The sequence below is a fragment of the Netta rufina genome (assembly GCF_964035555.1).
Source record: "Netta rufina genome assembly, chromosome: Z".
NCBI classification, from domain to species: Eukaryota; Metazoa; Chordata; class Aves; order Anseriformes; family Anatidae; genus Netta; species Netta rufina.
The window spans coordinates 46,240,354-46,257,025 of record NC_140126.1 but is presented as its reverse complement, the minus strand read 5'-3'; the positions used below and the strand labels follow the sequence as shown (position 1 = coordinate 46,257,025).

The window sequence follows — 16,672 nt, the reverse complement described above, 5'->3', positions numbered from 1 at the left end:
TAATTAGCCTCTCAAGAATGAGAAATAAGTTACTGTCAACAATCCCAGCAGAAACTAGTAGATTATCACACTTCCCTTGTGATAATCTAAAAGTGTAGGGAAAACCTGAGCAAACTGGACATTCAGTATATGGACCCTGGAGGGATGCACCCATAATTGCTAAGGTAGCTGGCAGAAAAATAAACAGGGTGTTAACTACTCAATGCTCATAATTTTTACTCACTTTCCTCCATATTTCCTTGTGTTGAAAGGGTCCTCGGAGGCAAGCCATGAAAGAGCTGTCCACCGATTTGGCCAAATATCAACGATGGCTAATTAAAAACAAGATGAAGGCCTTCTATGCACCAGTACATGCAGAGGACTTGAGAGATGGAGGACAGTACTTAATGCAGGTACATCTCTCCCTTTTGTTTTTCTTAAAGAAAGCAGTGATGTTGAATGTCAGAAGTGGAAATGTTTTGGTATTTTGCATGCTGGCATATTTCATTATGTGAAGTTACCTTAAGACTTTGTTTTCTGATTGAAAAAAAAAAAAAAAACAACAACAGTTTATTTCAGTAATATGTTGGGTGTTTTAGTTTTTCTTTTTTTAAAAAAAGACAAACATTTTATGTTCTTCTTAGGCTGCTGGTCTGGGGAGAATGAGACCTAACACCCTTGTTGTTGGGTTTAAGAAAAACTGGAGGCAAGGTGATATGAGAGATGTTGAAACCTACATCAATTTATTCCAGTAAGTAGAAGATGTGGATGTGTACCATTTGTGTGCCACTTCAGTACACTTGGTAATAAGTGAAAACTTTTACCTCAATTAGGTCTTTGTTGCATAAGCTCTTGTCTCTGTCAGGTTGATCAAGATTTTCCATATTGTAGATATACTTTTTCCTGATACAGAAATTAATAAGCAACTCTTGATAGCTTAAGCAGATTAGATTTCTATATAGTCACTTTCTGCATGTAGAAGTTGTGGCAATGGTCTGAAATTTAAGAAAGGGAAATTCCCTTTAGAAAGGGAATTAGTACCTTACATGTCTGCTGAATTCATTAAACTATTTTATATTGAAAGCAGAGTTTTTTCCTTTACTTTCACTCTACGCTTTTCAGACAAAATGAACTTCTATGCTGAAGCTCTGTCTTCATTAAGTCTTGCCCTAATGTAAGTGAAGTATTTTTTTGGAGATGCATGACACTCAAAGTAATAAAGAAGCAAAAAAAGTACATGGGAAAGGAAGTCTCCGGTTTACTTTGCCAGTACTGAACGTCAGTCCAGTTCTGGCTGAAAAACATAATACAATGACTTGCGCTGCTAAAATTTAAGAAAAATAGAACTAGCTTTTCTCACTTATGTAGAGACTTTTTTTTTGTTTTCTTTATATGCTGTTTAACTTGTTCTATCAGTGCTTTACATTTCTAATTTACTATGCCTGAAAAAGAAAGTTGGGAAGGGGGTTACAGGCAAAGATAAGAAAAGGAAATACACACACGCACAAACACATGTTCTCCCAGTTACTTAAGAGAAAAGCAGGAGAACCAAATGCAATGAAAAAATAAGGCATCGTGTTGGTTAGTTCTTTTTATTTTTTTCCTAATTTCATTTGGAATGGCTTGTACTAGAAGAACTCTCAGGACCTACAAAGTGTGGTTTTCCACATCCCATACCTTAGGAAGTAAACGCTGTATTTCAAGCATATTTTCAGAAATTTCCTGGGAAATTAAATGTTGCTAAAGTTCACAATAGAAATATACTTAATATGTAATGACCTAACAAATTTAAGTAATGAATTTAAAATGTCCCCTAATGGACAAAACTTCCACCAGTCTGTTGTTTTTATATTTATTATAAAATATGTTGATATTTTGAACACTTTTCTTTAAAAGCAATATGACCACTTGTGGTTTAGTCCTGTCAGGATGGGGAGCAATCAGGTGAAAGTGCAAGAACTCATGGCTTGAGATGAAGACAGTTTACTAGGTAAGGCAAAAGCTGCAGTTGCAAGCAAAGCAAAACAAGGAATTCATTCACTGCTTCCCATCAGCAGGCAGGTGTTCAGCTACTTCCACCAAAGTAGGGCTCATCATGCATAATGGTTTCTTGGGAAGAAAAGCATCATCACTCCATTCCTCCCTTACCTCAGCTTTTATTGCTGAGCATGGCAACATGTGGTATAGGACATCCCTTTTACCAATTTGTGTCAGCTGTTCTGTCTGTGTCCCAGCTTCATCTTGTGAACCCCCTGCCTCCTTGCTGTCAGGGTGGCATGAGGAGCTGAGAAGTCCTTCGCTCTGTGTAAGCACTTTTCTGCAACAACTAAAAACATTGGTGTGTAATCAGCACTATCTTCATTAAAATTCCAAAACATGGGATCATCTGAGCCTCTACAAAGAAAACTAGATCTATCCAAGCCACAACCATAACAATAAAATGTTGATACTTTGAACAGTTCTCTTTAAAATCAGTAAGACTTGATGAAAAGCATTCAATCAGTGCAATCTTGTGGAATTTCTGTCCATGTGAATAATGTGGAGTTTTCATTACAGCAACTATTTCAGAAGTATTTTTAAGACTGATTTTTCTTTATAAGACTTTATTTATATGACTAATGCAAACTGTATCACAGAATGGTGATTCTTCAGGATACTTCAGGAATGGGGCATCCACAGCTTCTCTGGGCAAGCTGCTCCAGTGCCTCATCACCCCCAGAGTAAAGAATTTCTTCTGAATATCTAATGTAAACAATATCATAAAAGGGTAGATTAAGTTTATATTTTTTTCATATTTTGGGGATTTCTTTGTCCTTCGTTTTACTCAGACTTTAATCCAGGGTTTTATTCAGTCCTTTTGCTTGTTTCTACAATCATGAAGTTTTTTCTTTTAGTTTCTTTTTTAAAGGAGCAAATTCTTTCCCCTCTAGATATAATCAAAATAAGCACGTGATAGCAAACTTATAACTATTTTGATTATGACTTAAAACTTTATGGCTTCCTTTAATACCCAGATGTCCTGGAAATTCATAACTCTCAGATGAAGGAGATCTCAAAAGAAATCTGATGTCTCTCCTGACATCAATATTTATAGTTCCCAATGTATCTTGCCAACTCTGCAAATCTCAGTTGATCTCTATTTTTTTATTTAATGCACAGTGGTTTACTTTTATTTAATCACTGTTTTATGTAAGGGAGAGAGGAAAAGGAAATAGAAATACTTAATGTGCTGCTTTTCAAGATAAGGTGTTGACCTGCAGTTGGTGGTTTGGAACTGAAACTTAAATTATTACATAAATGTGTGATATGAGAGCTTAAATGGCAACATATAAACAACTAAATCTGTTCACAGAGGGTGTGTAAAGTAGATCTTTTGGGAAGGAAGAGGTTCTAAAATGTTTGCTTTGTTTTGTTTAGTGATGCCTTTGACATTCAGTATGGTGTGGTTGTCATTCGCCTGAAGGAGGGCTTGGACATTTCCCACCTTCAGGGACAAGGTAAGATATTGTTTTCTTTAGCTTATAAGTATTTTTTTCCCTTTTAATACTATTTCATGAAGACACTAATTAAGATAAATTATTTAGAAAAAAAATAAATGGAAAAATGCAAAAAAGCAAAAAAAAAATAAACTATTCTTCACAGAATAAAAATCATTGAAATGAGTAAGCCTGAAATATGTAATAAAAATAACACATGTTTAACAACAGAACTTGTTTTTCTGTGCATTTCAACTATCTGTATTTGTAAGCTGTTGCTTCCCAAAGATTTACTATTTTACTGAAACAAAGAGGCTACCAAATTGGCATCAAGGCAACTTGAGTTGTATGATCAGATACTCTGGGTCAGGTGTAAGGTGTTCCCTTCTTCCCTCCTACCCCAATGTAGTTTGGAGACCTCAACAGTAGTCAGCCATTAGTTTGGAGTTGCACCAGGAACGTCTTTGTGTTCACTGATATCCATCAACTCCTAGGTTGCTTCAGCTCTGGCAGCTATCGAGTAGCTCTGTTGAAGCCAATCCTGGAAAAAAGCTGTGAGACTTTCTGGTCTTTGTGTAAAGCTCATCCTTTACTTGGAGTTAGTTTACAATCTTCTCCTTTTGTGTGGAAAATAATTCACCATTTTTTTCCTTTATGGTTGTAATAAAAAGAAGATCTTGACGTCAGATGTTATAAGTAGTGTAACACAATCTAACAGTAGAAAATGCAATACCTTTACTACACGTTTCAAACTTAAGGCATCTTGACAACATTAGATTCATACTGCTTGGTCTTCTGTGATTGGTGATAATACTCTGGCATCATCAGTTGTCTCATGTACTTAGTGTTTTTGCTTCTAAAATCTTCTTTTTTTGTAAGAGGCTTTTGGTTTCCTTCAAAGGAAGGAAATGTTTGCTACCTTGTGAAATAATTCTAGCTAATAGGAACTATTTAGCTCCTATTTTCAAATCTTATTATGCTAGATGTACTGTGTCTTCACAGTTCTACACTTTGGAAAAAAAAAATGTAAAAAATCAATTATTATAATGGTAATTAGTGCAAGCATGAGGATTGTCATTCCCACCAGGGAATTGATATTAGTTAGCTCTGTTTTAAGTTTAGCCTGTGGTAATGCAATTAAAACTCAAAATCTGTGAAGGAAGTAACAGGAAAATAAAGCTCTGTTCAGAAGAGATGCCTCTTTGTACTTTGAAACAGTTTGTATATATTATTTTGCTGTTTTTTGCTTATAACAGCATACTAGTTGCAGTGCAGTTTAACCAATTGCAAACCACCTCAGTAGTCACATGCCTCTGTCTTACTCCATTTGGGACAAATAAGTAATTTATAATGTGGTTCTTTGCTTTCCCAAAGAAGAGTTACTATCATCCCAAGAAAAATCTCCATGTTCCAAGGATGTCATAATAAAAGTGGATTATAGCAAGAAGGCTGAGACAGACACTTCAATCGCTTTTGTTCCATCATCTAGTGAGAGAACTCTTGCTCTACGTAAAGGTAACTTCCTAGTTAGCAGTGAAATTTGAGTTCTTACTCTTTTTCTGCCTTGTTCCTTCTTCAGTCCCTTTCATCCTCCCAAGGAATTAAAAAGGTTTTTGTTGTGTTTGTGGAACAGAGAAGCATGTCATGCTTTTCTAGCTGTTGATACCTAATAACTCATATATTGCTTTAGAGACTACTGGATGTAAAATAAATCTTCATGACCTAAATAAAAACAGGTGGTGGATTATGATCTACAATACACTTTTTGTTAATGAGATTGAGTGCCATTAAAAACTGCTTGAGAATCAGGCCACACAGCTGTGGATTGCATGATTTTTAAAGCTGCTAACTTAATGAAGGTGCTTTTTAGCTCAGACTAGAACATTTTATTATATGCATGTTAACAGACATGCAAATCATTCAGGATTCTTTGACATATGACAGCAACCAACTTTCTTCTCTTTAAAATAAAACCTTAAATTAAGAATTTGAGTGAGAAATATGATTTATTTTTAAAAAATACAAATCAGTTCTTGGGACATAACTCTCAGGACTCTGTGTTTTTCTTTGTATGAAAATTCACTTCATTCTACATCTTTATTTTCTTTTTGTTTGTTTTATAGACTAGTAGTATTTTCATCACAAAGGAAATTAACCTTTTTATTTTGTATCTTTAAAAATCTTCCAGAGGAGGAAGAGGATGGAAAGACTTCAACACAACCACTGTTGAAAAAAGGCAGGCATTTTCCACCTTTTTGTTAAATCATTCTTTTGCATTGTTAATTTCAGTTTTCCTTTTGTACTCCTTTCAACACATACATTTGAGATAGAAAAATATCAACCACGCAAGCTTAATTTTTTTCATATTTGATTGGGAATATGCTTCATCTGTAGGGATTAGGTTGTGGAAAAATAAAGCTTTTGGAAGTTACCAGAAGAAGTTGCTACTGAGAAGGGATCACACATCTGTCTAAGATATGGATGTATCTGTTTGGGTCCTTACTTGATTTAGGTGTAGTGGAAGAGCTCCACCAGTATGTTCAGAAATATTCTAAAGCCATAGCTGTTGCTCTGTTCAGAATTGCTGAATAGCTTGCAAAGCAAAGAATAATACAGCCAGTCAGTGAGATTAACATCTGAAATAACGTGCAGTAGTAATTTAAATAAACAGCATTTTCAGAGATGAATTAAACAGTTTTCACTCATTGGTTTATTTCAAACTTTTTTGAGAGTTAAGCACAGTTTTTTTGCTTTACCAAAGATGCTTCTAACTTTTTTTCATGTTTTCTTCATAATTTCAAAAGCCATAAGCTGTTATGAAAATAAGCATACATAAGCAGTAATGAAAAGTGGTGTTACATCTTGAACCACAAGATGGCAGTTTGGAAGAAGTCCCAGTGTACAGTGAAGTAGAATATTAATACAAATCAGTCACAGATGTACTCTATGTTTAAAAATTCCTAATAAAATAAAAACTGAGATGAATAACAAAATTCTGGTTCTTGTTAAAATTCAGGTTTTAACTAAGGGAAAGGAGTTACAAATAAATTATGTAATTATTAAAAAAATAAAATAAAACGTATAATCTCATTGAAAATGCTTATATTGTACTGTTCTCAGCAAATCCAATAACTTCATTGCACAAAATAGTCTGTGCTTCAGAGCCTTGCATATGCAAAGAACTAACTTAAGGAATCCTATCTTTTGTAAAAAGATGAATTAGCTCTTCTTTCATCCATGCACTTAAAGGTAAAATGGATTTGAAGAAAGAACAGTGCTTAGGAGGTGCTATCTCCTTTTACATTAGCATCAAGATAAGAATTTCCCTGAAACTTATCTACAAGACGTAGCAACAGCGCATTACTGAATGCTATGAAGTATGTACAAAATGTTAATGTCCAGGCAAATGTGTATAAAAATCTTGCAAATCTCTTCGTTTGTCAAACGTGTGCTAAATGAATTGGAGGCTTAAATCTTTAACCACTAAAATTAATTTAGGGAGTTTGTGGACTCCATAAATACAGCTCAATCGATATCCACTTAATCAATAGTGGAGTCTGGGGAAAATAGTTTTAATGTTGTTTTTTAATTACTTTATAATTTGGAGAAGTTATAATCAAATAAGTTACAATGCATTTGAATTTAGGGGTTACTAAGAAAAACATTTTAAAAATGAAATGCCATCACACTTTCTTTCCAGATTCAAAGAGTCCATCTTCTCCTTTAAATGTGGCTGACCAAAGACTTCTCGATGCTAGTACCCAGTTTCAGAAGAAACAGGGTAAAAACAATATTGATGTCTGGTGGCTATTTGATGACGGAGGTAACATACTTAATACTTCTAAAGCATGTGTTCAGAAGAATAAGTGATTTTGAATTAATTGCTAATAATTATTTTTCAGTCAGTTCATATGTAGGTTACAAATTCATACTGTTAAACTCCTTATATGACGCTGTGTTTTCTGATACATTCTCAAATTCTGGTTAAAATGCAGGTTTGACACTGTTGATTCCATATCTTATTACAACCAAGAAAAAATGGAAAGACTGTAAGATCAGAGTGTTCATTGGTGGAAAAATAAACAGGATTGATCATGATAGAAGAGCGTAAGTTTACCTTTATAATTCTCATTTAAATGCTAGAAGAACATGCTAAACAGTAGATGGCTTGCTCTTATGAGTAGCCTTCTTTCAATTGTTATTTGGTGGAGATATAACCATATTCTATTCTTGCTCTTCAAGAAAGTTCCATTGCCACCAGATTGTGTTGGATGTGTTACCTCAAGTTAAACTACTGTTTCTGCAGCATTGTCTGAAACGAATGTTTTCTCTTCTTAAATATTGTTTGGGAGAGCTTTAAGGGAGAGTTCTTACTTTATTTTGGAAAAAAAGAAATAGTGTGTTGTTGATTTATAGCTGTAAGTCAGGTTTGCATAATATTATTCAGACAATTTAACACTTCAGTTACCTTTTTAAGCTATTTTTCTTACCTGCTTACCCTGTTAAATAATTACAAATCTGAACATGCATAAAGGTTTGCTTTTCTGTTACAGGATGGCTACCCTACTCAGCAAATTTCGGATAGACTTCTCAGATATCATGGTTCTTGGAGATATTAATACTAAGCCAAAGAAAGAAAAGTAAGTCTCAAAACAGAATCAAAAAAGCTCATTTGTTAGTTGAGCTCTTGATCTATTTCATGAATTAGAATAGTTATGTTGAAATAACATTTGGTGTTAAATGTTCACGAAAATCAAGGAAATAAACTAAGCAGAAACTCTTACACTCAAGAATATACAGTTTTTCTTTTTATGTATTTTTAAATCTCTTGCCCTTAGATTGTAACCTTAAACTTAAAAATGCAGGCAGGTAGGAAAATGGACTTAGTCTTACATGGATGCTTATATGTAACGACGTCTTGTCTTCAAATAGCCTGGTCTATTTTTCTTCCTTTTGTTTTAAATTCACATTGACATCTATGATTGTACATGTGATACTGATTTTCCATTTTTAAAAAATGCTAGTTGTATACAACATATCAAGTAACTAAAATTGGTGGAGTACTTCTGGCACTCTGATACTTTTGGATGTCTTTGTTCTTGGGAGTCTGCTGCTGTGAAATGCATAAACTTAATTTTAATTCTCAATTATGTATTAGAAGTTGAGGCTGTAGAATTTCAGAGAACTCATGAATAACCTCTGTGAATGAAAATTATTTCTTCTGAGAGCATTTTTAGTTGTCTCAGTGGAAACATTTTCCACAATAAATCCAAAAGCTGCTTAAGAAATCCAGTTGGAGTTAACAATAGCTGTAAATTAACTAGAAAAAAGATTTATCTGTAATATTTTCTGTGCTGTACGATAGAATATTGTTAACGCTTTGTTTTTTTCTATCAAAAAGTAGCAGTTTGCTTTTGTTTTGTAATGAAGGTGAAGTCATTGTGTCAACTAACACAGTAAAGACTCTTATAACATGGTAGTTTACCTGAGGACAGGAACACCTCAGGTTGAAAATGGTCATGGGGGAGTGACTACTATAACTGCATGGAAGCTTAGGTGTTACACTTAATGATATTACAGTATATACTTAGTAGTAGTAGTTTTTTTAACTTTATAAACTATAATTAGCAACTACAGAAGATGGTGAATACCTTGTATTCTTTATGAAAGGAAAAAGAAGTGTCAAAAGTGCTTATTCCATCGGGCATAAAGCATTTCACTGTGCTCTGCGAAATCTTTCATTTACTTTTCTGACTTCTCACGTCTTTGGGCTGTTCAAAGACAAGTTATCTCTCTTGAAGCAGCCTTAGTTTCATGCTTAAGTGTTGTAATGTGGATAGAGAAAGTAAATGAGAAGGATCAAAATATGGGTAGGAAAAGCTGCTTTTTATAGAAATGAATGGCTTTTTAGTCTTAAGGTTTTCTTTTAAAGTTCCTGCTAAAACATACAGGTGAAATCAAAATAACAGTTCACATTCTAAAAAGAAATGTAACAGCAAGACTATAGACAAGATGGCTCTGCTTATTGGGATTTGAATGTAGCTCTTAGACTGTATTGGAAAGATCAAACATGTAGCTAAAAACCCTAATGGCCCTAGCATGAGACCTGATCACAGTCCAGTGCTTTTTACTCTGCGTGACATATAAACTCCTATTTCAAAATTAATCAGGAAGAAGCTATTGTTAGTGATTGTTAATATACATTTTCTAAGCTAGTATCTTCAGCTTTAGAACAATTACAGTAAAATTATTTAGCAAAACTTCTGCAGTGAATAGTAAAAACTCAACAGATGTCACTAATTGCATGTCGCATTGTAGTGTTTGCCTTTATCTTTTGTATAGCCTATGCACAGCTGATTCTGTGTGCAAATAGTTTGTTCATTTTTATGTGGTATTAAAATTTACTTTCTAATAGAATGAAAGGCATTGCTGACATACAGACCAGTGTTAAATGTATTTTAATATGTCTGTTCATGTAATCGTTCCAGTATTGCAGCTTTTGAGGAAATGATAGAGCCCTTCAGACTTCATGAAGATGATAAAGAACAAGAAGTTGCAGATAAAATGAAGGAGGATGAACCATGGAGGATAACAGATAATGAACTTGAGCTTTATAAAACAAAGGTTCTGTATTTCTTAGCTTTTTATGTTAAACATTGTAAAGTTTTTTTTTCTACTGTATTTGTGCATGTGATATTGTCGAACTGATTCTTGCTTTACCTCTTTCATAACAGCTTTTATGAAAACAGCATCTAAAACCAGCTGGGGAGGGGGCACAGTGAAAAAACAACAAACTGTTTCTGTTCTTTGTCATTGCAGGTTCTAAACTGATATCCCACAGGTTTTAGCAGTTCATTTAGAACACTAAGCTCTTCCTGACGTTTTGTTTAGTTGAGCCCAGACTACCCTTTGGTGCTTCGTTATTTAAAACCAACACACACCTAACTGTGTTGTTAAGGAGCAGTTAAAGGTTTGATTTTTTTTTCTCAAATGGTTGTGCACTGTAGACATCAGAGGCATTCCTCATTCTTCCATCAGTGTTTCTGTGGAGGGCACTCAGGCAGCATCCTGTAACAGGATACTACAGATACACCCATGTATCTAAAGAAAAGACTGGTTAAAGCTTCAGTGATCTGAAGTTCTTCACTTTTTTCACTTTCACGTTTTTCTTGTATTCCTATCTGGATTTTTACAACCTCTGTGGGGATTAGCAGTAGAGAAGTAGCAGGAGTCACTGCATTGTAAGTGTAAAAAGCAGGGATATAACTAACATGTAGGTTCAGATTGGCAGCTGAGGGCAGGATCTTGTAACCCCATATTATGCAGGGACTAGAGGAAAGACTTTATAATTAATGAACTGCATGATGCCTTGCTGTTCCTTATGCCTTACCCTCAAAACACTTTTTCAATGAGATAATAGCAGTGATGTATTCTTTTGTCTCCTGATAGCTGATTTGTTTCTGCCAACACTATCCAGCAGGCTAGCAGGACTTCTGCTGACATGAGAACAGCAGAATTGTAAAAAAAAAAAAAAAAATAGCTGCAAGTTAGCTGACATAAAAGAACTAAAAATGGCTATATGAATACAAACTAAGAAAAATCATCAGTAGGAGGAAGGGGAGTAGCTGCTTAAGATGTTAAGAAAGGTCGGAGTGCTAAATAAGGAGATACATTATGGAGAAGGGCTTCACTTTAGTAACACCACCTTGCTCTGAGCTTACAGGATATAGGTAGCTAAGGGAACCTTGAAGAGAGGTTGCCTCCAGCAGCTGCAGAGGGATGGTATCATTAGAAGAACAATCTTAAACTTAGTTTAGAAGGTACTTGGTTTATTCGCACGTTAGGCTTACCGCTTTCTTTTCTCCTAGCTTTGGAAACATAGATACTTAAGGAAAGCAAGCAAGATGCCAACCTGAGGGGCAAGCACATGCTTTCCAGACATGACTAACACCAATTAACTATACCTGTTCTTACATTGATTAAATGATTTTTTTGCAGTTTCTGTAGAGGATCTTCCTAACAAGTTTCATTTTAATTACAGACTTACCGCCAGATTAGGCTAAATGAGTTGCTGAAAGAACATTCAAGTACAGCTAACATAATTGTCATGTAAGTAAATTACTTTTATTATTATCTTAATTGATGCAGAATTGTGTGTACTGTAAATATGTGTAAGTACAGGTTAGGAAAAAGACTGGCTTGGCATTGAAGTATGGAAAAATACTCAAGGAGGTTTTCAGAGCTGATCATTCTGATATGCTACTTCAGATAATTACCTCCACGTTCCTGGTGCAGCTTGGGATTCTCACAGTGGTTCTACTCCTGCATGCCAACTATCCCCACCTTTCTCAAGCCCTTCATCTCAATTTTTTTCTAGATGATCTGTGTAGATAGCAGTAGCAGTGTTGTCTGATGATGGATTTCCATGGAACTACTTCTGGAATAAACAGGCAGAACACAATGTGTTTTTTTCACTGATTTCCTTGAGGATGCTGCTTCAGAGCTCTATGAAGTGATACCACAAGCAAAGTTTGAATACGGAAAACAGACTTCCAGTAGTTCTTGTTTTGAAAGAAAATAGTATGACATGCTTCAGAAAAAGAGAGACTAAGAATATTAGACTGCATCCAACCTAGTATCATAAGAAAAAGCAGTATTTTAAAATCCTCAGGAGTCTTTAAATATACATGTATGTCTCATTGAGGAGAATCCTGCCTGAATTAGATGGTGGTGAGAAGCCAAAAGTGAGGTGTGAGTAGATCCTGTAGTGCTTAAGATAACAAGCTCCTTAACTCATTAACTAAGTTCTGAGGAAAAAGCAAAAACTAAAAAGCTTAGGAAACTTGACTTAATATCTATCTCTTTGCAGAATCATACTTTTGCTTTCATTTGATATGACTTGTATTTGTTACAGGTTTAACTGTTCTTTTTTTTTTTTTGTGTGTGTATTTTAGGAGTTTGCCAGTTGCACGAAAAGGTGCAGTTTCTAGTGCATTATACATGGCCTGGTTAGAAGCTCTTTCTAAAGATCTGCCACCAATTCTCCTTGTTCGTGGGAATCATCAGAGTGTTCTTACCTTCTATTCCTAAGAGTACTGCACAGGGGACAGCTATGATGACATGGTACTTCAGTGCCCGGGGAGAGTGACTGAGGTTGTCTATAGATTATTAACATCACAAAGGCAAAAAGTGACTCTTCTTTCACTATTTCACTGACTTGAAAGCACACGAGGAAAGTTAATGTATTTCTAAAGTTGTGACATCTTCAGTTTATTCTATATTTTCTGTAATTTTATCTTGCTTAATGGGGGAGGATTCCTTGTTAGACTGAAGAACAAGACAAGTTTTTTGTTTGCTATTTGAATAGCAGCAATAAAAGTGTTTTATTTTTAATCAATGAAAGGATTATAGATTTATAAAAGCCTTTTAGCCTTGAGGTGCCTTCTGAAATTAACCAAATCTCATCCACATACATCCTATTTTGTAAATTTCTATAGAATGTGTCAAAATCTGCCTTCAACTAAGACTTTAGATCAGACTTCCTTTGGTTTTTAATCTCTTCCATATTACAATAAAAATGAATGCTGCTTTTCAGTCTTCCATTGAGCTATTAGTTTTTAGTACTGGGTGTTTTCTATTGTCAGAAAGTTCTGGTTTTTTTTGTTACTATTATTATATCTGTTAGATTTAAAGGTGAGAATTGAGGCAGGTCAATTGAACTAAGACAAATTCCTGATGTCAGGACTCTGTACTACCAAATTTTGTAACAATTAAAATAAAGCTAAACAGTTAAAATAAAACTATATTGTCAGAGGATCCTCTTCTCAAATTTGACATTGTGTACTTCCTTGGCACTAGTCTGAAATACACAGCTAAGGTTAGCTGACTTTGTGAAGGATGCTGTGTAAATCTATAGCTGTAGTTAGAAGCAATTCATCTTAACAGACTAATGCCATTTATCTCCTGAAGAATTGGAAGAAAGAAAAAAACCTGTCCCAGTTCTTGGCCTATTAATATTTTGGTGTCACTTACAACTTAGTTTGAAACAAAACTCAACTTAAGGCTTAAATGGGGATAATGTGAGCAATGTGATACTATCTAACAGAAAACAGTAAACACTATGTGGAATCTTGCTATCTGATATAAAAAGCAAAAGCTAAGGTTCTCTCGCATTTTTCAACAAATGGTTAAAAGGACCACTAGTTACCAGGGGAGATGTTTTTAGTCAATTCATTCAAGTTGTAAGAAAATACACTTAGTCTTATTAAAAGATGCTCAGGTTTGATCATCTGCCAGTTTAGATTTTTTCCATACATTCTACTTTATACATTTTCTATGTTCAATCAAGAAACTGCCAATCTTGTATGCCCTTTCATTGTGTATTTTGACAACTTCATAATTTAGTCTACTACTATGAACACCTACACAAGCAATTACACTTGAGCCTTTATACAAACGTAAAATGTGAACTGTTTTTAAATTCCTATATATTTTGGATAGAAAGGATTGCCTAAAAACATTTCACAAGCTTTTGATATTAGGATTGGACATACTACTGGATCAGTTTACCAGTGCTTCAGTGACTTTCATTTAAGGATGCACAGAAAAGTTGTATTATACTAAATAGGAGATCAAATTGAAATGTACCGGTTTCTTTCTGAAGGACAAAGCAATTAGTCATTATGTGGCAAGGTAGACCTTCAAGTTATGATTCAAGATTTAAAAAAAAAAATACTCTACACAATGCAGTATATGCTGTTGTCAATTTCTTGTTGAACTGCAATTTTTTTTCCATTTGTTTCTATCAATTGGATTTAGTCTATTGAATCATTTCACTTTAAAAAACAAGAACATGCATGTTTTGCTGCTAAGTGTGAGATAACTGATGCCAGCATGAACCCAGCTTGTTAAAATAAACATAAGACAGTTTGCAGTAAAAGTGCTACTTCCTCCCAAGTGATGGGGTGGAAATCAAAATAATCATTGTGTCTATTACAGATTTTACCATGGTTGTTGGGGAGTATGGATGTCACATTGTGAATATGGAATCATTGCCATGTTTCTTCTTGTTTTGTGGGTTACATTACTTTGAACAGATGGACAGTAAGGCATGGACTTAGTGCTGCTATCTTAAAAAAAAAAAAAAAAGTGCACAGGTACACTTATTTAAATGTGGTTTTTTTTTGCCCATTCAGGAAACCATTGCTTGTGATCTGTAACACAGAAACCAAATGAAGTGTGTGTATACATGCATATATGTGTATAAAATTATATAAAGTATATCTAAATATGCATATGGGGATAGTTAGGGTAATGTCTGTGAAATATGTAGGATGCTTTTCACATATGCACTCTCAAAAGTCCACTAACACTAGGCACAAGGTCAAGTTTCCAGATTATTTGCTACACTAAAACTTCAACAGTTAATAGTAATTGTTAGCAACAAATGTCAGTTAGTGGCAGTCATTTCGACGTCTGCTTTGATTTTTGACGCCAAATTTAGTTATGTTCCAATCGTTAATTACTTGAAAAATGAAGTATCACTGACACATGAAAATTCATACTTTCTATAGATTAGGTTTCTTAGTATGGGTTTAGAAAGTCAGCAATAGCTGGTGAAAATCAATTATTTATTTCTCACTCTATTTGTATTTAGGTTTACTTTTACATACATTCTTTTTATATGCTTTTCTGACATTACATATTTTAAAATAACTGAAAATAATTTAAAGATTTGAGCGTTAGTGGGTGATGACCCACTTGGTTTGAAGATGTAATATTTGATACTGTACTGTAACTGTCACACACAAATGCTTTTCTAATGTTTTAACGTAACTATTGCAGTTAATACTTTGTACCATGGGGATGTCACTGCAATAAAAGGAAGTGAATTCAATACAACTGTCTTGTCTAAAAAAAAAAGCTTTTATTGGTGCAGGATAGTGAACTGTGCTCATAATTTAACCAAATAATAGTTATGAAAATGTTATCTGATACACGGATCTGCTTATTGTATACATCTGATATTTTACCTGTTATTGTGGAATTGGTATGGGACTATTACTAAGAGGAATATAGGTATAAGGTATAATAAAGGTATAACAAATATGTATATATATTCATTCACAGGTGGTATGGTTGCCACTACTAGCTGGAAGGATTATTTTTCATATGCAACCAACACTTTATGTGAAATTTTAGAGAGCAGAACAGACAATGGGGACCAATCAGCAATATGCAGTATGTTTAAACTGGAATAGTAGTATCAGAAAATCTGTTCCTATTACATGTGGAACTTATGAAAGACTGTCTAACTCACATTGGGAGTCTAATCCATTGGGATGTGAGGAAGTAGGTTGGGAAAATAATTTTGACATTCAGTGCCAAAGCCACTTGTAAGCAAGACAAGCTTGGATTTAACTGCATTGTATATATTCAGCTAGGAACTAGTTGTGAAATGTAAGCTTGAAAGCAAAATTACAAATTGTAAAGTTGTGTTTTCATATAAGATAATACTTACAATCACTAAAGAACTTCTTAAGCTCATTAATTTTGGTGTTTCCTAGTACAGCTTGATGACTGTTACCTGTTATTTAAAAATTAGTGATTTGAAATTATTAGTAAATTAAAGACAGATTAACCCCTAAGTATCTTTCCCATATATGTAAAGGTGGGCCCTGAGAGGGAGATTTTGGAGGCCAGTGGAAAGGGAACTCTTCTTTAGAGTATGCTGCAAACTTCTATCCTGTTGGCTCTAACCTATCTTTTGGTTGGTAAAAGAGCTACAGGATATGGTATGTGATGACTTCTCTGGATTACATGTGCTGAAGAACGTGTTGATCTAAATAATCAGTACCATTAGCTGAATTCATAAAGTGACTTCACATATGGTTTACAACCTTTTTTTTTTAAAAAAAAAAAAGGCCAAGCTTGTTCTCATCACTTGCCTACAAAAATTACATAAATGATCATACTACACACTTAGCTGTTGTGTTGTGGAACGGGAAAGCAGGGTTCTTTTCACCTTAGTCAGTCTGGTTACAGTTCTCATATAACCTCTCGGGGATCCCGTAAATCTTGCCTTTGTGTACTTAAAACCTGCTTTACTTTCAGCTGCAGGCTTAAAGTCTGTGTGGCTGTGTAGGTGTTGAATGGTGCTTCCCTAGCACTGCCTTACTTCTTTCGGTGCAGGGTGAAAATAGCAGGTTTGGATTTCA

At 34.4% G+C, this 16,672-nt stretch overlaps 1 protein-coding gene across 1 annotated transcript in view; it reads left to right on the top strand.

The window, feature by feature from the left end:
• SLC12A2 (solute carrier family 12 member 2) overlaps window positions 1–15,519 on the top strand; it is a 66,199-nt gene extending 50,680 nt beyond the window's left edge. The window contains exons 17-27 of the mRNA XM_084305621.1: window positions 252–392; window positions 624–730; window positions 3,397–3,476; window positions 4,830–4,970; window positions 5,644–5,691; window positions 7,156–7,278; window positions 7,451–7,562; window positions 8,009–8,095; window positions 9,944–10,079; window positions 11,497–11,564; window positions 12,410–15,519. Coding sequence (XP_084161747.1) covers window positions 252–392; window positions 624–730; window positions 3,397–3,476; window positions 4,830–4,970; window positions 5,644–5,691; window positions 7,156–7,278; window positions 7,451–7,562; window positions 8,009–8,095; window positions 9,944–10,079; window positions 11,497–11,564; window positions 12,410–12,545 — 1,179 coding nt within the window. The 3' untranslated portion in view covers window positions 12,546–15,519. The remainder of the gene's footprint in view (window positions 1–251; window positions 393–623; window positions 731–3,396; window positions 3,477–4,829; window positions 4,971–5,643; window positions 5,692–7,155; window positions 7,279–7,450; window positions 7,563–8,008; window positions 8,096–9,943; window positions 10,080–11,496; window positions 11,565–12,409) is intronic.
• The last annotated feature ends 1,153 nt before the right edge of the window (window positions 15,520–16,672 follow it).